We start from the raw sequence: 22,657 nt of genomic DNA, 5'->3' as shown, positions 1-22,657 counted from the left end.
TCTATTTACAACTTAATGGCGGAGGAAGAGATCTTAAAAATCTTATAAAATCCGAGTTGGGGCTGGCAGGTGAAGGCGATTGCTGCCAACATTGATATACACACATGCACTCGCACACACAAATTAATAACAAATTTAATAATTCTAATGAAAATTTCTACCTAAATTAAAAAAAAACAGATAAGATGGAAAATACCTGACCAATATTATATATCACCTAAAATAAACTTGGAAGCAAAAAGCAAAGTGCAGACAACGATCGGAAGAGCCAAGATTTCCCCCATGATGGCAAATGCCTCTCCCAAGCTTTTGTAAGCACACCTCCTCTCCATGCTCCTTTACCCCTGCCCCTGACACAAACATGGTTTTCCCACATTAAGACTTGGCAGAGGGGCCAACCGTAATGGCACAAACTTGTCATCCCAGAAGTTGGGAGGCTGAGGCAGGAGGATTTTACATTCATGACCCTGGGCTACACAGCAAGACTATCTAAAAACAGACCTGAGTTATTTAGTATTGAATGTCACCATGAGTCCAGTATGTAAGCCTCTGTCACCCCAGCTGTCTCATGTGACCACCCTGGAGTCTTTAGTGTGGCTCCTGACAGGTGAACCAGCATTCACGAAGCCCCAAGGACAAGGGCCCACTAAATTCTCTCATTGCTTTCTCTTCCCAAAGTTGGCCTTGCAAAGACCTCCAAGTCCTGTCCTGTTTTGACGTCCTCTGTGTGTAATACCCAGGCTCCTCCTTTCCATGTCAATCTGGGGCGCTGGGGGGGGGGGGGGGGTGGTGGATGGGGACAGGAGACTCTCACGCAACAAGCACATTTGAGAATCTAAAGTCTCCCAAGTATCAATAAGTCAATCTTTTATAAGTTATACTGTATGAACTTGCAGTTCAGGACAGATTGACAGACTGACAGATGTCCAAATGCTTAGAGATGCTCGAAAGAAGAAGAAAGATGCTGTATCTGCCCCAGCCATGCCCTATAGCACACTTCACTCGCCAAAGTCAGGCTGGAGTTACCCCAAGATGCCTTCTTTCCTTATGGAAGAGGTTGCTCTGTGTCATTTTAAAGTCATGGGGCTTTGCTTGCCTGGGATTTCACAATGTAAGCCCTCTTTTATGACAGGCAATTATGGATTCTAATGGACACTGTTCTGATAAAGGATAATTAATAGGCTCTCCTACTTAAGTACCAATTACCCGTGGTTCTGCAAAGTCATCCACTCTGATTTCCTGAGCTTTAGCCCTTGTCTTCTAGCTTAACATTTCCACATCACAAGCCTCCTCACCTTTCCCGGTTCATACAAAAACACATCTCTCGTATCTAAGGCAATAAGAAGGAGTTTATTCTGAAGCCAAAAATGAGTGACCATGACCCCAGAACATAGGATCCAGGTGTGCTGGCTGGTGTTATTTCAACTTCACACACGCCAGCTAGAGCCACTTAAGAAGAGGGAGCCTCAATTGAGAAAATGTTCCCACCAGATTGGGCTGTGGGCAAACCTGTGATGTATTGTCTTGATTGATTATTAGTGTGTGTGTCCTGGGTTCTATAAGCTTGCAAGCTGAGCAAGCCAGTAAGCAGCATCCCTCCATGGCCTCTGCATCAGCTCCTGCCAGCATGTTCCTGTCCTGAAGTCCCTCAGTGATGGAGGGTTTCCTGGAAGGGTGAAATGAAAATACATTCCTCCTCAAGGTGCTTCTGGTCTCAGTATTTTTATTATAACAATAGACACACCCTAAGATACCTGGTTACCCCAAATTCCATGGCCCATTGTGGGAAGAGTTTGATGGAGATCTCAGTGTGACAGGAGGAAGAAAGTTGCAAAGACAGCTCTGGTTTCTAGCACCGTGGTAAAGGCAGCCATGATCTCAAGCACCGTGGGAGACTCATCAGGTTCCTGTGTTACCACGGACCAAGAACCTCTCCTCTATGTAGGCCTCGGATGCTCTGATGGGCTGGCAGAAGCTAGGGGATCCATTTGCACATTCCAAGAAATGTTTTACCTCCTGGCCACAGGGACGTCAGAGGAAACAGGTGGTCAATCAGTGGCTCTTAAGGGGGTAAAGACAGTTCAAGCCAGTTTGGCTCTGGACCTACCAGCTCTTCACGGTCACTGTAGTTTTAACCAGTCTGTCAGCCTTAGAGAATCTTTCCACAGATGAGGTTTGTTCACCTCCTTCCCCAGTGGCCTTTCTTCTCCCATGTTACAATTTATCAGAGCTGTGTGCTGAAGAGAGAACACTATAAAGAAAAGTTCTACCAATCCACATCCCCCCCTCACCTCCCCCAGTCCACATCCCCACTCTCACCCCCCACCTGCACACCCTGACTCTCCTGTGAAAGCTCAGGGAAGCTCTCTGTGGAAGGGGGGCGTGGAAAGCTTATAAGAACCCAAGGAAGGGAGGAGTGTTTTGAACCCTGACTTCCAACCATGGCATGGAGTTCTTGCTTGTGAACTCTCAGTGGCTGTGGCTGTCTGAAAAAGACCAGCACAAGATGGGGCAGGACAAAGTTCCGTTATGGAAGGGGCAGGAGCTCACGGGGCCCCACCCCTAGATGAGGAGCTATGGGAAGTTGCCGGCAGCTAGAAGAGAAATAAAGGTTTTTCCCCTTGGGGTGTGACCACCTGTAAGTTGTCCGTGCTCCATGGATGACTCCACAGCCGCACACATACAGGCATCATGGCCTGTATCCAGTAAGGTGTTAAGAACAATAATAAAATAAAAAGAATGGAAGTTAGGAGGGGGACATGTTGAGAGGGACATGCAAGGGATCCAGTGACAGCTGGAAGAGGGATGGAGGTGGATATGATAAAGATACACTTAAGTGTGTATGAAATCATTAAAGAATAAATTCAGGAAGGAAGGAGGGAGGGAGAGGGGCAGAAGAAGAAGAAGGAAGTTGGTTGGTTAGTTGCTTGGTTAGTTAGTTAGTTAGTCAGTTAGTCAGTTGTAATGGAAACTCAGCTGTGGGAGTGATCAGACACTTGTCTCCAAGGAAACTGGTTCTCAAGTCTACGCACAGGGACATGACCCACCACTGCTGGGCCAGTGCATTTTAACATTCAGTGTGTGTCCGATGTCCCCAGGGGTTCAGAAGAGGGGACACCCAGGGCCCAGGAACAGGACAGAGGCCCTGTAATCTGAGGTATTGTTTCCAGTCCTGGTTCCACTGCACCTGAGCTAAGTGAATCTCTGTAGTCTTTCTTTTCCTTGTGGATAAAGGATGCAAGTGCAGTTGAAGAGATACAGCTCGGTGGGTAGGAGCACTTGCTACACAAGGGCCTGAGTTCAAGTCCTCAGAACCCACTTAAAAGTCCAGATGTGGCCACTCGCACCTGAGACTGCCATGTTGTGGTTGAAGGGCTAACAGGCCTTCATGGCAAAGATGGCACTAACATGCCCACCCTTCTTCTCTTCCTCTCCCTTGCTAAACCATTAGATTGCATTCCTAAAGCTAGTTACCAAGGTCTGTTCCCTTATTTGGCCACTTCCTTATGCCTGGCTAAAACTCTAAGGTCCAGCAATCAAAATTCATTACTTGGTTACACTGGCTAACTGGCCTACCAACTTATCCTAGAACAGGTTTCCCCTTTTCTCCTTAAATACCAACTCCTGCAGAAACACCTGTTGCTGTCCTTTACCTATGCAAAGACAGTACCACCCCAAACCCCAAACCCCCACTCCAAGCTTGTCCCTCCAGGGTAAAAACATCTCCTTTGTGTTGAGAATTTGTCATCTGGATGTGTTCCATGCCAACTCTGAGGTCCCTTTCAATGCTCAGCAAAGATAGGGGATTGCTGGAACTTGGTGGCCAGCAGCCTGGATCCAGGTTTCAGTGAGAGACCCTGTCTGTAAGAAATATGGTGGAGAGAGATAAAAGAAGACACCAATGTCCAACTCTCCTCTCTCTCTCTCTCTCTCTCTCTCTCTCTCTCTCTCTCTCTCACACACACACACACACACACACACACACACACACACAAATACACACACACAGAGGGAGAGAGAGACTCTCAGATCACATGTACAGATCAAATATTTGGGATATAGAAATGCTAAGACCCTGGAAATTTCTGCTATTTAAGTTAACCAGCCCATGGCTTTATGTTTCAGCAACCTTAGCAAGCACATACATCTGTCCCATGATTTAATCCAGTGATGCCAGTTTCGGCATTAGACTCCCAGAGCATCAGAAAATATCTGTTGTCTCATGCAAGAGTGCTCAGTGTTGTTGGTGTTGTCATTTATTATTATTAAGATGTAATATTTGTTCTTAAAACATGCTGCTTACCTGAAGAGAGGAAATAACCCAGTGGCCTAGGCCGAGCAGTCAGTGGCCTTGACATGGAAACAAGGGAAATGTAGGATATGTGCTGTTGCTGTTAACTTTTCCTGAGTTCACATACAAGCACAAACTTGAATTTAGAAGCAAAGGGAGGAAAGAGCATAAAGAAAAGAATACTTCAGTGGGCATTAAGAAAAAAAATCCACACATACACAACAGCCAGAGGTAAGCCAGGACATCTATAATCCACACACTGTTAAAGGAAATAAACTACTTCAACAGAAGGGCAGGCACCCTGATATTCCTGGAAAGTGGAATATTATGTATGTGTCAACAAAGACCCAGGATGCACTGCTAACTTTTTTGAAAGTTGAGCTTAAAAGCAACACATCCATGATGATTTTGGTAAGCTGTTTCCCTCTGCTGTTTGGAAATTTCTGAAATGCTTCACAGACGCCTGCTTTTATTTTTGGTCTATTGGGATTTATTTAAGAAATAAAAATGTTTTAAGAAAGGTTTTGAGACAAACACTAAAAAGAATGAAGTGGGGAAAGACAGCAGGAGACAGCACTGGCCTCCACAGAACAAAGGACACTCTTATCAAATGAGCAACAAACAGGGACACGGGAAAACATCTGTTTCAAATTTGATGTCTTGAAATGGACAGGGGTGTGGCAGCACGTGCCTAACCCAGTGTAAAGAGGAGATAGGACACTTAGTCCCCCACACACTGTTGGCTAGAGGGAGCCTCAGATATCTCCCTGGTCCTTCTCTCCATTAGAGCATGGAGCATGACTCGGAACATAAATGGGAGCCCCCCTATGCATGACCATGTCGAAAGACAGAATCCCAGCATGATGCAAAGGATGTGGGAAAAGGGTGGCCTGCACCTTGCAGTCTGGGGTCATGCTATGATCAGTGTGTGGACACCATGACCCTTGGGTGTTGAGTGAGTCTGGCTTCTCATGAGCTGTGTGCCTGTGTGTGCCTCCACAGTGAGGAGCCCAGCGAGGACTTTCTCTGGCTTCTCCTATCTCACAAAGCCAGGATGCTGACAGCAACAGCAGCCTGAGGCCCCAGGATCGGTGAGAACAAAGGGAAAAGTAACAGTCGGAGTCTGCAGGTTACAAGGTTAAAGCCCTCTTTGAGGTTTTGTTTTTGGTGTTTGAAACAAGGTCTCACTCTGAAACCCTACATTCTCCTGTCTCAGACTTCTAAGTTCTGGATTTACAAATATCCACTCCCGTGACTGACTCTGAAGTTACTTTATTAATAGTTCCATAGGAGACAGAGCAGGAGCATACAGTTGCTGTAAGTCCTACTAATCAGACAGCTGGAGGCAGAACCCTACAGAAGTACTCAGCCAACGTATAGCACTTACTTGGCTCTGACACAGCCAGGTGTGTGCTGTGTCTCCTTTAATTCACAGTACCCTGCCAACTCACTCTTCTGGTATGGAGGACACTGACATGCCCAGGTCACCAGCTTCTATGTGGTCTTTGAACCTGGATTTAAAAGCTCGTTGACTGCTTCATTAAATTACACCATTGTAAGCTGGACACAGTGGATCCGCCCTTTCTGAGAGTTTGGGGCCAGCTGTCCTTATGCAGCGGGCACAAAGTCTACCCCCTTCCTGAATTCCTGACCACTTTTCCACTAAACTTCCTGCTGGCGACTAATGAGTAGTTGGTTACTGGGTTTCCTTACAGAGGTTACTTTCAGGAGCTTGGAGCACCACAGAAAAGGCCGAATTTGAAGTCTTCACTCAGCAGGACGATGGCATTCCCCGTTTCAGGTATCAGCATAGAAGCCCCCTCCCCTAGTGGGCCCCCACCTACAGCCTCTAGCCCCTCCCCAAGGCTCTGGAGGAGAGCATGTGCAATTAGGGTAGGATTGCATACAGTTGGGTGGCATAGTGGCTGGGTACTAGGTGCTGGTTCATGGCCCTCCCATGAGCTCCTTCTATGACACAAGCAGTCCACAGACCCAGCTGTGATGACCTTGACCCAGCAGAACTCCTGAAGATGGTCCAATACAACAGCAGCCTGGTCTGCATAGAGAGTTACAGGCCAGCTAGGGACACATAGTAAGACTAAAATACAAACAAACAAACACACAAATACACACATACATGACTACCATGGAAGATAGAACAGTGACCATGACAACACAAGGCAAGAAGCAGGTTTAGACTATACTCATGTGTAAACACAATGAGCACCAGAGCCCATGTAACCACAGACCCATGGACCGGATCCTGACTAACCTGAGTAGCCACCGCCTCCATCTGCTTAAGCTTTTCCCTTGCCACCCCCACTCCCACTCCCCGACCTTTTCAGACTTATGGATGTCCAGTCACGGAAATGGTCCCACTTGCTGGCAGCATCCAAGCCAGAACCAAGAGCTGCTATCAAGAATCCTAGCTCCCATTGCCCAGCAGGAGCATGAACCCGACAATTATCCTTTGGGCACCCCCTCTTATCAACCTGCCCCATAGTATTGAACACTCCACCCCACTTGTTTACCCTAGGCATGTCCCTGGAGGTATCTGACTGTAGGAACTTGTCAGAGTGGAGGTCTGCCCAGGTTCAGCTTGTTTGGTACCCCTGACTTGGAAGCCTGGGTTGGGGAATTCTGCATCAGAAGCCGGACTGTTCAAGGTGCCCTGTGTCTTGCTGGAAGGGGAAGGCGGCCCCCGAGCTTGAGCCCTGGTATCTCCTGGAAGCCCTCAGCATAGGAAGCGCTTTGATTTCCTAGCAATAGGCTCCCATGAATGTCTCTAACATACATTCTGCCAGGCGTGGAATACGGCCAGTGCCTGTAATCCTAGCACTTGGTGAGCAGAGGCAGGAGGGTCAGGAATTCAAGGTCATTTGGAGCTCCATATTGAGTCTGAGACAGCCTAAGACACTTGAGACCTGTCTCCTAGATAGATAAATAAATGAACATACAAACAGACACATACCTAATGGCGCACTGGCCCATGCTAAACATGCTGGCAGTGCCACTGAGAGCTGTGCATTTAGGTAGGAATCATTATGTCTGCAATGTTGCTTACTAACACCAGCCAGTGGGCCACAAGCATGCTCTCCCTCCACGGCCTTTTTCAGTCACATGCTAACTGGGGAGGAGTGATGCTTTTCTCCATTACACAGAAGGCATAAGTGAGGCCTGAGACTTCTGTAAGTTCTCTGCTGATGTCCTTCTGATGGTCAGAGAGCTAACATGCAAGCGCTGGGATTTGAACCTGGATGGAATGCTCAAGCTCTCTACTTCTCAGCATATCCTTCAGAGTCCATGTTAATTGTTTCAAAACTATTTCTTCTATAAGGTCTTTTACAACCCAAGTTCAGTGGCACCATGAGTCCAGTCAGGCCTCCCCGCTAAGTCATACTAGTGAGTGCAAATTTCCATACTAAAAGCAAAAGCCACACCATAAGTATTAAATAAACATCACTCCTCCCAAAAACTTTGTGCTACTTTCTGAATGACTCGAGGACGCTATTATTATAGTCATGAACTCGAAGCCCTCTGGTAGGATTGGTGTCGGGACAGTTTTCTGACAGCTATAAGAAACTTGCTGGTTATCATGACCCTCACCAGCCTGTACTGAGGCCCCACTCGGAATGTCCCATGCCTCCTCAGCTCCAGCTTCCTCTCTAGAAAGACAGGGCAAATGATTCTGAGTCCCACGCAAATTTACTTTTTGTGAAGCCAATGTAAGGTGTGAAGTCTTGGCTCTAAGCTGGTGACCCATCCTCTGCTTCTGCCCCTGCCACATGTGGCTTGGTGGTGCAAACAAAAGAAGGAAAGGGCCTCTTTTCTTGCCTCATCCCAGACAAGATATGACTCGACTCTGCTTCCACACACAGGGCAGGGCAGGATCTGATTAGACTCTTAAGCAGGAGTGTTAGGGCTGAAGTCTGTAGTCCACAGCAGAGCCAAGGTAACAGCTGGCACAGAAGAGAAAGAGGGAAAAGGGGAACAGAGAGCAAATGATATGGGGAATGGAACTGGGAGGGGGGTATTTTTATCGGATGTGTGTTTGCCTGCATGTATGCACAGCACCGTGCGTGTGCAGTGACTGTGGAGGCCGGAAGGATGTGTCAGGTCTCTGGAACTGGAATTATGGGAAGTGTTGAGCCTCATGGCTGCTGCCCACTAAACTCTGCTGGTATATCCGCAAGAGCAGCCAGTGATTTTAGTTGCTGAGCCGTCTCTCCAGCCCTGGTAAACGTAACTGAAAAGGTGAAAGGTCTTCTTGGTGTGCAGGGGAGCAAGCCAGAGTCTCCCACCCACTCCCCATCCCCCTTTCCCACTCCACGTTAAACACACTCGGACTGAGGAAGGAAAGCCAACTTTAAAGTGTGTGTGTGTGTGTGTGTGTGTGAGAGAGAGAGAGAGAGAGAGAGAGAGAGAGAGAGAGAGAGAGAGAGAGTGTTGGGGGATACATACTGGTTTCAGAGTGTCTCATTTACAGGCTCCCAGACAACAGGGTTGATGGTTCATGGTCTAGAACCGCCAAAACTCTGAGCAGAGTTGAGACGGGAGTCTATAAGTTGGTTTTCTCAGGTACTTGTCACCAACAGATGAAGCCTGTGATGTTGTAGGAGGTGACAGAGAGTTACAATGTCAATCACCTAATTAGGCCAGGATTATGAAAAGGCAGATCAAGGTATTCTTAAGTAACAAAGTAGCCACAAATAACAGAGTCCAGGAGCCCATCTGCTTTGAGCTGTCTGTTTAATTTCCACAAACATTTGATTGGCATTTCTAGTTTTCAAAACACATCATTTACAGCACCATTGAATGCTCTTCACCAGCAACAGGTGTGCACGTGCACATCCATTGTGTGTGGGGGTGGGGGTGTTCCCATGCAACTAGCAAGAAGTTATTGAAACTCTGAAGTTTTAACCACCCCCACCCAAATGTGATGCTACACTTTGGCAATCTTGCCCTTGAGAAGAGAAGGAGGATTTTTAAGCAACAAAACTCCACAATACTGTAACATAACTGAGCCTCCAGGAAGGGATGGCTCTCCCTGGTCAATCCTTTCTGGATAGTGCTCACTCCAATTCAGAGTCCATTCAGAGTCTCTGGCCTGAAGGCACCAGTCCCACCTAGCTAAGAAAAGTCCATGCAAATAGGAAAAGTCTTGGGTCAGGGTAGGGTAGTTAGAAAGAAAGGACATGCCAGAAAAATAACATATATTTTCCAATTTCTAAGAACATTTTATACATTGAAGATTTGGATCCAATACAGGTTCTGCTTAAGAAACTGCTTTCCTGGTTTGACCACCTTGTTCCCACTCATGGTCACCTGAGTGGAAATAAACTCAGAAGCACAAAGGGTGACAGGACATAAGGCAATGACAGAGCTCTAGAGAAGGCACGCTGTCAGTGACTGCTAGCTAACCAGATTCAAAACCCAAATAAAAAGTGTAACCTAACTCAAGTCTCCTGTAGAAAGGCTAGTCTCAAACTCACTATGTGGTCAATGACTGCCTCAGGTTACCAAGAGCTTCCCTCCACGTGCATGTCCATGTAGCAAGGGTGGCTTCAAGCCTCAGCATAGCAAATGAACGTCCTGTTAAAATACTGCTTGTAAACAGTAAATCCTGATGTAAGTGTGGTGGCGGGTGCCTATGAACTCTGACCTCAGGAGGCTGGGGCTGCAGAACAGAGAGTTCCAGGCCAGTCAGGAGGCAGGGGGGCTATGAAATCTGAAGAATAGAGGAGACTATTGGGCTTGGGAGGAACAGGTCCATCAATAATGTTTAAATATGATTATAGCTCATGGTTTAGAAGTAGAGAGGGGTAACAAACTTCCCCCCAGGGAATACATGACAATGTCTAGAGGAACTTTTGGTTGTCATAGGTTGGGGAGATGATTTGCGATTTGTGACTAGAAATCAACAATGCTCCTAAATAATACATAATATGACCTGGACACACCTGGCTCAGAGTGCCAACGTATCAAGATGGAAACTCCCTGACTAACACCCACTCCATTGAATCTTGGAGTTCCTAATTTGCAGGTTTTGTGTGTGTGTGTGTGTGTGTGTGTGTGTGTGTGTGTGTAATGGAGGTTGATATCCCTGTGTGTGTTCATAATAACCAAATTGTCAAGAAATATCCCAATTTTAAAAACTAAGATTGGAAGATGTGGAGGGAAGGGAAGCAATCCTTTCCTATAACAGGTGCTTATGCACTGGAAGGAAGTGCTGTGCTCCACAGAGAAACAAACACAGGAAACCACGAAAAACCCTAGAAGGACGGCACACAGGACACCTGGTCTGTCCCATATAGGGTGTGACACAGACTATAAAAAATTAGTCTTTGGGGCTGGGGATTGTAGCTCATCAGCAAAACATGCCTCGCAGCCTTGAAGGCCCTGAGCCTGCACCCCTTCCAGGGGAAATGAGGAGGGCAGGCAGGAAGGAGAGAGGCAGGAGGGGCTCTAGGATGAACCTGAGCATGCAGGACATGAACTGAAGGTCAGTGTTTACCCGGGCTCAAAGAAACTCTATTGTCTTGTCCACCAGGCGCACAGCTGATCCAGGGAGGAAAAAACATCATTCTCATCTTCAGAGAATTAAAAAATCAAGACAATCAAGGATCCAGGAAACCCCAAACAAAAACACCAGACAGCCAGGGGTGGGGGTGTTAAACACAACCACGTAGCAAACGCATCGTACCCTTTCAACTAATGTGCAATTAGTAAACACGCACTGGCTGTCTTCAAAAAGCCGTATTTCATACTGGCTCCTGTCTATAATTTGCTAGTCGAGTGTCATTCAAGGTTAAATTTAATTATATTGGAACTAAGTGTATTTTCTTTCCATTAAAAAAAAAGTACTTTAGAAATTAAAGAATGTTATTTACATGCAAACTAAAATACATTCCTTTAGCTAGTAGGAGAATTGTGAAATTATAATTCTTTTCCTTTAAGCATAAGGCACAGTGAATTGAGAGTTGGACGTTAGAGACAAATTTCTACTTTGGCTTCAACTAAGGCATGGAACAGAGTTGGCGTGGCAGCATCCGCATGCACATCCCTACACTGGGCTTCCTGGGGAATCCTCTGGTCTCTGTAAGTCTACATCACAGGTTTGGTGCCCAAAGTAGAAACTCTGTCTTTTTTCCTCCTCTAGCTTATAAAGTGCATACATAATCTAACCCAATAAACTTCTGGGAATTAGAAAGGCTTTAGATGTTTTTCTATTTACTTATGGATGGTCAGTTTAGATCTAATCAACTTCTAAGGAACAAAGATTTCCCAATACTCCAGATCACGGCTGCCCATCAGCCTCCAGATTTAAGACTAATACTAAAAACACAAAACAAAACACCCTGAGTCTCACCATTTTGCCTGGGCTAGTTTTGAACTCCTAGGCTCACGTGACTCTTCTCTCTCAGCCTCCTGAGTAGCCGGGACTATAGGCATGTGCCACCGTGCCCAATGAAGGCATTTTCTTTAAAATGATGCTTGCGTTGACAAGTGTGGCTGCCTTTTCTGTGACCATGCACCACTTCTGATGAATCCTATGCAGTTTCTCAGTAGGATCAAAGCCTAGAACAAGACCACTTTCAGTGAGCCTTGAAACTTGTCTAACAAGATGTTGGCTCCATCAGGTACCCCCCGTCATACCTCTGAGGCTTTGATTTAAACATGGATGCCAAACAAGGTATAAAACACGGGGACAGACATTTTTGCACTTTCTTCTACCAATACAGTTCAGCTATGTGCCTAAATCAGATCATAATTTATTTGAACTTAGTAACATGGGTCACAGACATAAAACTCTAAGAGCCTCTGAACACATTAAAGTCAGCAACCAAATTACTTTTCATTTCTCCCTGGGAAATTAACTTTTCCACCCAGTTACTAGTTGGCAACTGCAATAAATACTTTAAAATATGCCTAATTAAAGCAAAGGCAAGCTAGCTTATTTGTGTAGCCAGAATGAGTATTCTCCCTTTCGCAGAAGGTTCATCTCCCCCGATCAATTCTGCACAGATCAATGTGATCATAAAAGATGGCTGTGAGGAATTCTGGATAGGAAAATCATTATCAGAACTAGACGTGGCAACAATCCTACCTGGAAACTTTCAGAGACGATAAATCGGTGAATAAGAAAAGGAGAAGAAACACACCATGGCTGCAGCTTAGTCCCAGCAGGAAGCAACCATTAGCCACCTCACAAAGCAAAGGAACCCACCTTTCCCTCGGCCCCCGCAAAGCGTACCCCCTCTAATGTGGTGAGAGTACTTCCTGTCTCAAGAGGCAATCTGCCTTTCCATCTTAAAAGCTATGCGTTTTGCCTTCATGTATTAGGTGTTCGTGTCTCACGGTCCAAGAGTGGACTTAAGAATATATACTTCTGCAGTGCTATAAATGGCGGACGCTCATCTTTTATGCTCTTTGAGGGGAAGAGAAGGAAGTATAGTTAAGGTGCTTAACTTTTTTTTTCTGCCCACTTAAGCTTTGAGCTCACTTGAGAGTCAGCCAGAAGTTCTGATGGGTGCAAAAGCAAAGGCTACAGGGTTCACCTCGGTAACAGAGCAGTTCCTTAGCATGCACAAGCCCTGTATGCAATTCCCCAGCACCACGAGACAGACAAGACTGACTCAGAGTCCCACATCATAGTCACTGAGTCCTTCAACACTCCTGGTATATACACTAGGGCACTCTGCTTTAGGAATTTCTTGTCCATACTGAAACTGGCACAGAGAACCATGAGATGCCCAGGGTACGGCTGACCCCTACTGACAGGATACACACCCACAGAGCTCTTCCCATAAGCAGAGCCGGTGACACCAAAGTGTCTGTTCAGACAGTTTGAATTGTGTGGGAACCCACTAAAAATGAGTACTGTTTTCATAATGCTGTCCCTCCTGAGTCTTGCTGAGAGTCTGTCCCTGCTCCCCTGGACAGCCATCCAAAGCCACATCAATGGCCACTTCTGGGGGTTCTGTGCTTCGGTAAGACTCTCGAGAGGGCCCACCATTGTGCTCTGCACAACCATTGACAAGAGCCAGAGGCAGTGTCCCTGGGGGACAGCACAGCTTCTTAGCACAGCTCTGGGTGATGCAGGGGGCACTGCAGGTCAGCAAGAAGTCCTTCTGCTCCAGGGCTTCCTTCAGGTCCAGGGTTTCAAACTGGATAGTCACATTGTGGATTCCAGCGTGGTGGAAGATCTCCCGGATTTTTCTGCTGGCATCCTGGTATTCCGTGCCCTTCTGGTGTTTGATATGCAAGGTGGCAATGATCTTCCCACTTATAAGTTCCCAGATGTGCACTTCATGCACACTGCTAATCCCAGGCACGGTAGACAGCTGACTCACTACAACAGACAGGAGCAAACAAGAGCCAATAGTGAGTGCTGGAGTAGAACTTTTGAACCAAGGGGCTGAGCGGGGGAACCTGTGTGCCTAGTCATGTCCCTCAAGGCTGTGTGTTTACCAAGGCCAACAGGAAGAAGAACTGTCCCTCAAGACTCCATGTTCCCATAACCAGCTTTCCTTCTGATTTCCTATCCCACACAGTGTTAGCCTATAACAAGTAACTCAAGAGCTTGAGACAAAAGATTGCAAGTTCAAGACCAGTTCAATAAGCCTAGGCTACACATGGACAGTCAGTTCCAGACTAGCTTGCGCTACTTAGACAGTTCCATGCCAGTCAGGACAACATAGGGAGATCCAATCTCAGACAGAGAGAGAGAGAGAGAGAGAGAGAGAGAGAGAGAGAGAGAGAGAGAGAGAGAGAGAGAGAGAGAGAGAGAGAGAGAGAGAGAGAGAGAGAGAGAGAGAGAGAGAGAGAGAGAGATGATTTATAAATCAATAGATAAAGAGATGGACAAAAGACAGACAGACAGACACGTGGGCTAGTTTAGCAACATAGAACAAAAGTACTTACCAGAAATGCTTCTTCTAGGGATCTATTCAAAGTCTCTAAGATGCTGAGCCTCTAAGGCACACAACTAAGGTGAGAATCTAGCCTCTCTAAGAGCAAAGCAAACTAGAAGCTGTCTCTCCAGACAGGGCAGGAGCCATTTAGCACTGCCTTTCTACAGTGTAATGTGCACCAGGTAACTTTCCGGGTCACGAATTTCAACTAACTAGAAGGCATTATCTAGACCACCAGTGAATGACTTATCTTTTACAGTGGGGGAAAAGGGAGTTTAAAATTCAAGGTCTTGCAGAGTGGCCTTAATAAAGTTAAAATACATCTTCATTGTGAGGTCAAACAGCCCCAAAGTGGGTTTTACCCAAGCTTTACATTCTCAAAACTATGCAAATGAGTTAGAAAATCGAACTACAAAGGACCTTTGGATCTTGGAGCTGTGAATTATCATGCCAGGTCAAAAACCACACGAAGCATGCCAGCATCCACATGAAGCATGCCAGCATCCACCTGAAGCATGCCAGCATCACATGCTACTCCAAGATGCTTCAGAGTACCCCCACTCAAGTGATGCCCTGTGATCCCAACCTCTGAACGATGTGCACGTGTTAGGGGTCCTTGTCCACATGTGGGTCACTTACTCAGCTCTTCCATATTGACCCCCTTGGGGACCATCTGCAGCAAGATGACAGCAGTCTCCTTAATCAGTGGGAAAGCTGACGATAAGATAATGATGACCATGACAACAGTCAAGCTGGGGTCAATGTAGCACTGCCAGTTACACGGGTCTTCACGTTTCAGGGGCTGAACATAGAATATGATAGCCGTGATGACCACAACCACGGACCCCAAGGCATCTCCCATCACGTGCAAAAGAACACCTGCCAGGGATGAACACAGACCGGGTAGACATCAGAGCTGCGTGTCAGAGCCGCACAAGGATCGGTGATCTGGATGTCCAAGCTCATAAACATTCTGCTTTCTGTTAGAAGACTGAATAGGTTAGAATTTTTAAACACAGGCCTAGTATGTGATGTATAACTTATAATCTCAGCACTTGAGAGGCTGAGACGGGAGGACAGCTTAAGCTACATAGTGAGACCATCTTAAAGCAGACAAAAATAACAATATCAGCTGCTCAGAAAACAAAATCTCAGGTCAGAGCAATGTGATGATTCAAGTAAATGGGGGGAGCGCCTATCACCAAACCTAGGGTGGATTCCCAGAACCCACATGATACAGTAAAGTAACTGACTCCTGCAAGACGGCCTCTGTCCTCTAACTTCTACATGCACAGCCATGCATTCTCACACACACACACACACACACACACACACACACGCACGCACGCACGCACGCACACACACACACACACACGCACGCACGCACACAACCAAAATGTAATGAAAATTATTTTAAAGATAAATGATATAATTGTATTTTAATTTCAATTTTTTAATTGAAAGAAGGAAAGGGAAAAAAAATTAAATAAAATCTCAGGTCAGCAACCCAGGACCCAGCGAGCCCAGGAAGAGGAATGGTCACCATCTGGCACTGATACATCACTATCACCATCAAAGGGCATCATAGGAAACGGAGCTGAGCAAATGATGCCTTATCCTTTCAGACTAGCATCTGTACATTACATTCTTTTAAACTTTTGCTTCATTTTGTATGTGTAGTCTAGGTTGGCCTTAAACTCTGAATCTTGCAGCTTCAGCATCCCAGTGCTGGGAGTGCAGACAGTGCACCTCAGCGCCTGGCTTCAAAGTTTGTGTCGTTACTATACCCCATGAGTCAGGTGTGGGGTGGACCTCCCCTTCGGAGTCCCTGATCAGCTCAGCATGATGGAGTCCCCTTCATCTTTTACTGCTGTTTTTAGGGTTGCAGTACCAGGGAATGGAGCCCTGAATCTCACACACACCAGGCAAGCATTCTGCCACTGCCACAGAGGACTATGACCCATCCAGTGTGGTTCTTCTGGTTCTCTGCTCCCCCTTTCCCTTTTCCACATCTATTTCTCAATGGCCTGATGTCATTTCCGAGACACTTAGTGTAGGAAGGCCTGAAGAGCAGGGATGCTGGTGAAGTCTCCTCTGCAGAAAAAGCCATTTGCCACAATCCCATAAAATTAAAAATCCACATGAAAGGATTAACACTGTAGGTCCTAAAGGTCTTAGTCAATTAATTGCAGAAAATATGTAAAGATCTGGGTGCTGGGCTGTAGGTGTACACTAAATTAGAATTTAGTAGATTCAGTGATATCTGGTCAGAAGGATTAAAAATGTAGACACAAAGTATTTGCATTCCAGAAAGGAATACCAGAATCTTGCTCCTCAGAACCAGAGCGACAGCAGCATCAACAACAGCAGCAACAACAACAGCAGCAACAGAAGCAGCAGCAACAGTAACAACAGCAACAGAATCAGCAATAGCAACAGAATCTACAGCAGCAGCAGCAATAACAACAGCCGCAGTAACAACAACAGCAACAGAAACAACAGAATCAGCAACAGCAACAGAATCAGCAATAGCAACAGAATCTACAGCAGCAGCAGCAATAACAACAGCCGCAGTAACAACAACAGCAACAGAAACAACAGAATCAGCAACAGCAACAGAATCAGCAGCCGCAGCAGCACCTGTTAGAAACAGTCTCATGCTCATGTGGGACTGTCTTGATCTGATGCAGCACACCTCATAAAACCACACCAGTCAAGAGCCTCAAATCATCAGGATCACGTCAACAGCCTATGGGGATGGTTCAGAAGCAGAAGCCCATGGTGCCTAGCCTGATGACTAGAGATTGACCCCCAAAGCCCACCCCTGCCCCATGGTAGAAAGAAGTAGAGCCCTGACTCCTATAAGCTATCCTCTAATCTTACACATGCATATGCCATAAATAAATGTTTTTTAGAAAGTGTTCCTGTGACTGGCCATGGTGGTACCCACTTACAATCCAACTACTCAGAAGGCTGAGGCAGAAGGATGGAAAATTCAGGGTTAGGCTGGGCTATATGGAGATTTCCAGGCCAGCCTGGGATACAAAGAGACTCCTAGGCCTCCTTTGGCCATATACTATCTCAGAAAAGCAAAGCAAAACAAAACAAATCAAAACAAAACAAAACAAAAATCCACAAACACAAACAAACAAAAATTTAAAAACTATGAAACTGCCCAGACCATAAAGTCTGAGTATCCAAAAGGCCACCTAGGGAAGAAGTAGTGGGTGGCATCCCAGCAGGGCAGTGTTGGAGGCAGAAGGTGTGTCAGGTCAAACAGTGGTGCTGGGCACAGCGTATTTGACCCCCAGTGAATGTATGATGGAGCAAGCCTTTAATTCCAGTAACCTGGAGGCAGAAGCAGACAGATCTCTGAGTTACAGGCCATCCAGGGTTACATAATAGTAAGGCCTGGTCTAGAACAAAACACAATAATGGAGTGTTGGATTTCTGTTATAAATGCTTAGAGATTCGGAGAGCAAAAGCAATCAACAATGCCGCAGAAAGCATGGCTGGATGTCTGGATGGGGACTCTGATCAGGAAGCAGGGACTTCCAGAGCTCCTGGTGGGATTAAATTACACACCAGCGCATCCATTCCCTCCCCACCTCCAGCAGCCAGATCTAGTCCAAAGAGGAAAATGTACTGTGTCATTTGCATTCTTGATGTCCCTGTCTCAGGACTTTTAGCCTCACTTGAGTCTAACGGGGGTCACACCCTGCACTTCCTAGAGGCAGACAGTGGAGGCTCAAAGACACACAGCTAGAGGGACTGCCAGAGCAGTGGTTTGGGCCTATAATCCCAGCACTTGGCTGCCTTGGTTAGCTACAGGCTAACCTGGGCTACACAGTGCGAGCCTCTTGGGACCAGCAGCATAGTGTTAGAGGAGGGTGGATGCCAGGTCTGAATAGAGGGCCATTGCATCCTGTCCTACAGATGCTTCTGCTCTCACCCCAGGTTTTCCAAACATGATCCCCAAGAATTCCACATGATAAAGGCCATCACACTTCTGTTCCCCACATTGCACACTAAAATAGAGTACAGGCTTGCCCACAGGCCAGGGGGATCTTCTCAATTGAGATTCTCTTTTCCCAAATAACTCTAGCTTGTGTCAAATTGACATAAAACTAGCCAGCACACCACACAAGTCAAAGCTGAGGCAGGAATTGAGATCCACAGAATCAATGCGGTATCTTGCTTACAGGCATTTAAGATGCAACCATTCAGTGGGATGTGCCCACTGGAGAAGTAAGTCATCCATTTCTGGAGGTCAAAGGCATGTGTGGGCAGAGCCATGTGTGTGAGAAGAGAGCTGAGACCACAGCCCGAGTCTATAGCCAGGGCGATTTGGGGAAAGTTGCCACACTCTCTGGATTAGGTTCCCTTATCTGTAGGGAGAAGGATTGTTCATCTTCCCCAAGGTCTTTCTTGATCTTATTCTCTGGTCTTTCTCCTGAGTCATGGCTCCAGGCCCTAAGATTGGGACAGAACCATGCTTAGCCTGAAATGAAGAAAGGCTCAGACTGGCCACAAGCATCTTCAAGGGAGACAGCAGGGCAGGAAGATAATAAAAGAGGACTGCCACAAGTCCAAGCTCTGCCTGTGCTACGTACTGAGTACCAGGCCAGCCATGGCTAGACAAGAGGACCCTGTCTCAAAACAAATCATAGCCAGTTATAATAAGCTGCAATGGGGCTTTGGGGATAGAAAAATGGTGTAGCATATGTTTAGTATGGACAAGGCCCTGGATTCCATTGCCAGCTACACACACACACACACACACACACACACACACACACACGCACACACACAATCTTCATAAAACAAATAGATGCATGTCAGTAATATTCATGAAAGTAGCCAACCAAGAGTAGCAGAAATGGACACTGCTAAATGGAGATCAGACCAAACTGGGACTGAGTTGTAGAGTTCATGAGAACATTACACAGATGTGTGGGAATCAGGAGAACATGACAGAAACATGTGTGAATATGAGGATAACATGACACATATATGTGGAGATCAGGAGAACATGACACAGATGTGTGGGAATCAGGAGAACATGATACATATATGAATATGAGGATATTATGACACATATATGTGGATATCAGGAGAACATGACACACAGGTGTGGGAATCAGGAGAACACGATACATGTGTGAATATGAGGATAACATGACACATATATGTGGAGATTAGGAGAACATGACACTGAGGTGTGGAGACCAGACCAACCTGGCACTGATATGTAGAGTTCATCAGAACCTGATACATGAGTGAATCTGAGGAGAATATGACACACATGTGGAGGTCAGGGGAACATGGTACTGATATGTAGGGATTGGGAGAACATGGTATTCATATGTGGAGCTCAAGAAAACATTTTGCTGATAATGTGGTGGCCAGAAGAACATGATGCATGTGTAGAGATGAGAATAACATGACACATATGTCAGAGTTAGGAGAATGTGGCAGGGATATGTGGGGATCTGGGGAACATGATACATATGTGGAGATGAGAACATGGTACGTATGTGGAGGTCAGGAGAACATGACATTATTATTTGGTACTCAGTAGAATGCAATACTCAGTGGAACTTAGGAGACCATGACAGGGACATCTAGGGATCGGTGGGATATGATACATATGTAGCAATCAAGAGGTTATGACACTGATACGTGAAGCTCAGGGGAACATGACACATATGTGTAACTCAGAAGAACATGGCGCTGATCTGGTCAGCCCAGGAACAGGCAGCTGTAGCGTGGCTTAATTAGAGCAAAGATAAATCATTAGCAGCCAGCTTCTCCCTCAGAATCAATGCAATGATTAGGCAAGAGGAGAGGGTCATAGTCTGCAGGTAACTGACCCACTTCCCAGCACACTGCTGCTTTCCTAAAAGCAGAAGTACTCACAGCACGGACCGTGATCAGGGAAAGGAGCGGTGCTAGTCCACAGACAAGCCTACCTCTGATATTGAGTGCTTCAGACTTCTTCTCTTTTTTCCTCATCTCTTCTGGTTCATTCTCGGTGTTCAGGGAATCACCTGCATTCAAAGAAGAAACCTTGTGTTGTGTATGAGTTCTACAAACAAAAAGAACCAATGATCTCAAAATGCGGTTTTGTTATTTTCAATTCCTCTCAGCATACAGGAGTCCCCCACTTCTCCTACACTCAGTCCAAATAGGTACCTTTTAACCCAGAGGAAGCCCGAGGTCCACCCTTGGACTTCACACACACAGCTTTCAAATTAAAAATGGGACAAGAATAAGCTTACACCCCAGATCCTCAATACCCAGGGGGGCAGGGAATAGCCCTGACACCGATCAGGGGAGGAAACACATCCAGATAGCACCGGAGAAGGGACAGGATAGGAAATGCTCTGTTGCCCAATAGTTAAGAATTGATTTCCAAGATCAATACTGCCACAGGAGAGGGGAGGATAAGGACTGCAGGGTCAAGGAGGAAAGGAAGGGAGGGAAATGGGGCGTGGGAGGGAGAGAAAGCAGGCAAGAAAGGAGAACGAGGAGGGAGGGAAAGATGGAGAATTAAGTTAGAAGAGAAGCAGAACAGTCTGCGGAGGGGCTTTTTGATAAATCAGTCAAGAAAATGAGCCGAAAAAGAGGTAGTGGATGAGTAAAGGAGTCCAGATGCCAGGAGGAGGAGGGAGAATTGAGGGAAGAACAAAGTGCTCCCAGTCCGGAAGGATGCAACCGAAAGGCACCTGCTACATTAGAGAACACGGTCGCGCCCTCCTGCTGCTTTCTTCCGGCCGAGGACCCCCGGAGAATCACTGCTGTGCCCGAGCCGGGAGCTGTGGCTGTCGCAGCCTCTTGGGGACACCCCAAAGCGCCACGAGGATCCCCCTGGCTTGGCTGCTGCGAAGGGCGGGTCCGGCGACCCCGGGCGCAGCGGGAGAAGCAGGCGCCGCAATCCTGGAAGATGAGCAGCCCCACCACGTTGACCGCCAGCCCCAGGGCGCCCACGATGAGCACCAGCTCCGGGTCGTCGATGCGCTCGGGTCGCGCGAGGCGCAACACGGCCTCCACGAAGATGGTGAAGCAGAGCGCGGTGAGGAAGACTGCGTTGCTGAGCGCGCCCACCACCTCGGCCCGCACGTAGCCGTAGGTGGCGCTGGAGCCGCGGGAACCGCGCCGCGCGATGTAGCCGGAGCCCAGGCCCACGCACAGCGAGATCAGGTCTGACAGCATGTTGAAAGAGTCCGAGAGCAGCGCGATGGAGTTGCCCAGGTAACCCGACACCAGCTCGGCCACGAAGAAGGCCACGGTGAGCACCAGCATAAACAGCAGCCGGCATGTCTTGCCGGAGTAACGGCCCATCTCTACAGCCCGCTGCGCCCCGCAACAGGTTGGGGGGGTCTGGAGCCCACCTCCCGCTGCAGGCCCGCCCTTACCCGCCCGGGCCTTTTATGCTTCCAGCTCGCGCTCGCGGGACCAGAGTCTGCAGGAGTGGCCCCAGAGTCGCAAAGGCCACCTCCCGGGGCCCCTGCCCCTCCTCCCTCACCGCCCAACCTTGATTTGGCTGGTGGCCACCAGCCTGTGGCTCCTTCTAGGTCTGGGCTGGAGACGGGAGCTGCTGGGAGGAGGGGAGCATCAGGATGTCAATCTTCTTAAATCTCCACCTCCACCCTCTCTGAGAGGGAGATGCACCGGATGGTCCCGCTCCTCCAACTCCACCCCACCCTCACCCCTGGGCTACTACAGATCTGTGTATGCCACTGATAAGGACCTAGGCTGTAGTGGGTGTGCTCACCGCTGCCTACGTGCCCAGAGGCGAGTTGCAGGGCAGATTCCATATGAGCTGGTGGAGCCTAGTGCCCTTAAAGGTGTTTCCTGCTTTTCCACTGGTTAAATGGTATCTCATTCCTCCCTTTAACCCCCATCCCTGAACCCATAGTCAAAGCCCTTTATCCTCTCTTCTTCACAAAGGCCACGAATCCTATTACCCCCTTATAGCACAGTATCACCATCTGCTGTTTAGGGGTCTCTGTCTTGAGTCGAGCTGTCTACAGAGTAGAGGAAGGAAGACAGCCCAGAGCGCATGGCTGCCACTGCTGTCAGCATTAGTGTGAAGCACTGGTGTAGCACTCCAAGGCTGGGATTCTTTGTGTCCCTTGGCCAGGTTTGGTCTCCTTTCCTAGTCTGTCAGAAAGAATTTCTACTGCCCCTAAAGGTGACTCATAGTTCAATTGACCCCCCCCCCAATTTTTTTCCCAAATAGGCCCTGTTCCAAGTGACAGTCACTCAAAGGGAACATGTCCTGATTGAGAGTCTACACTGCAGCCCCTTCAGAAAGGGTATTTGCTGTTGGTCACTTTGGAGACAGAAGTTGGAACCATCGACTGAGGTATCGATGTGATAGGCCTTACCATGCTTTGGTTTGGAGGAATGTGGGTTTGGGGACTTTGAATTTGGAAAGCAGTGGAAT

The 22,657-nt window shown here is 47.2% G+C and overlaps 1 protein-coding gene across 1 annotated transcript; it reads right to left on the bottom strand.

The window, feature by feature from the left end:
- Positions 1 to 9,030: 9,030 nt before the first annotated feature.
- Positions 9,031 to 21,754, bottom strand: Slc30a10 (solute carrier family 30 member 10). Its single transcript, XM_021199099.2, has 4 exons — positions 20,934 to 21,754; positions 20,178 to 20,255; positions 14,845 to 15,084; positions 9,031 to 13,643 (listed from the first exon to the last, which is right to left on the bottom strand). The coding sequence occupies exons 1-4, from the start codon at positions 21,547 to 21,549 to the stop codon at positions 13,159 to 13,161; spliced, it is 1,419 nt and encodes a 472-aa protein (XP_021054758.1). The 5' UTR covers positions 21,550 to 21,754; the 3' UTR covers positions 9,031 to 13,158.
- Positions 21,755 to 22,657: the final 903 nt, after the last annotated feature.

This window comes from Mus pahari, chromosome 5, assembly GCF_900095145.1.
Source record: "Mus pahari chromosome 5, PAHARI_EIJ_v1.1, whole genome shotgun sequence".
Lineage (NCBI taxonomy): Eukaryota > Metazoa > Chordata > Mammalia > Rodentia > Muridae > Mus > Mus pahari.
This window is presented reverse-complemented; position numbering and strand designations above follow the sequence as displayed.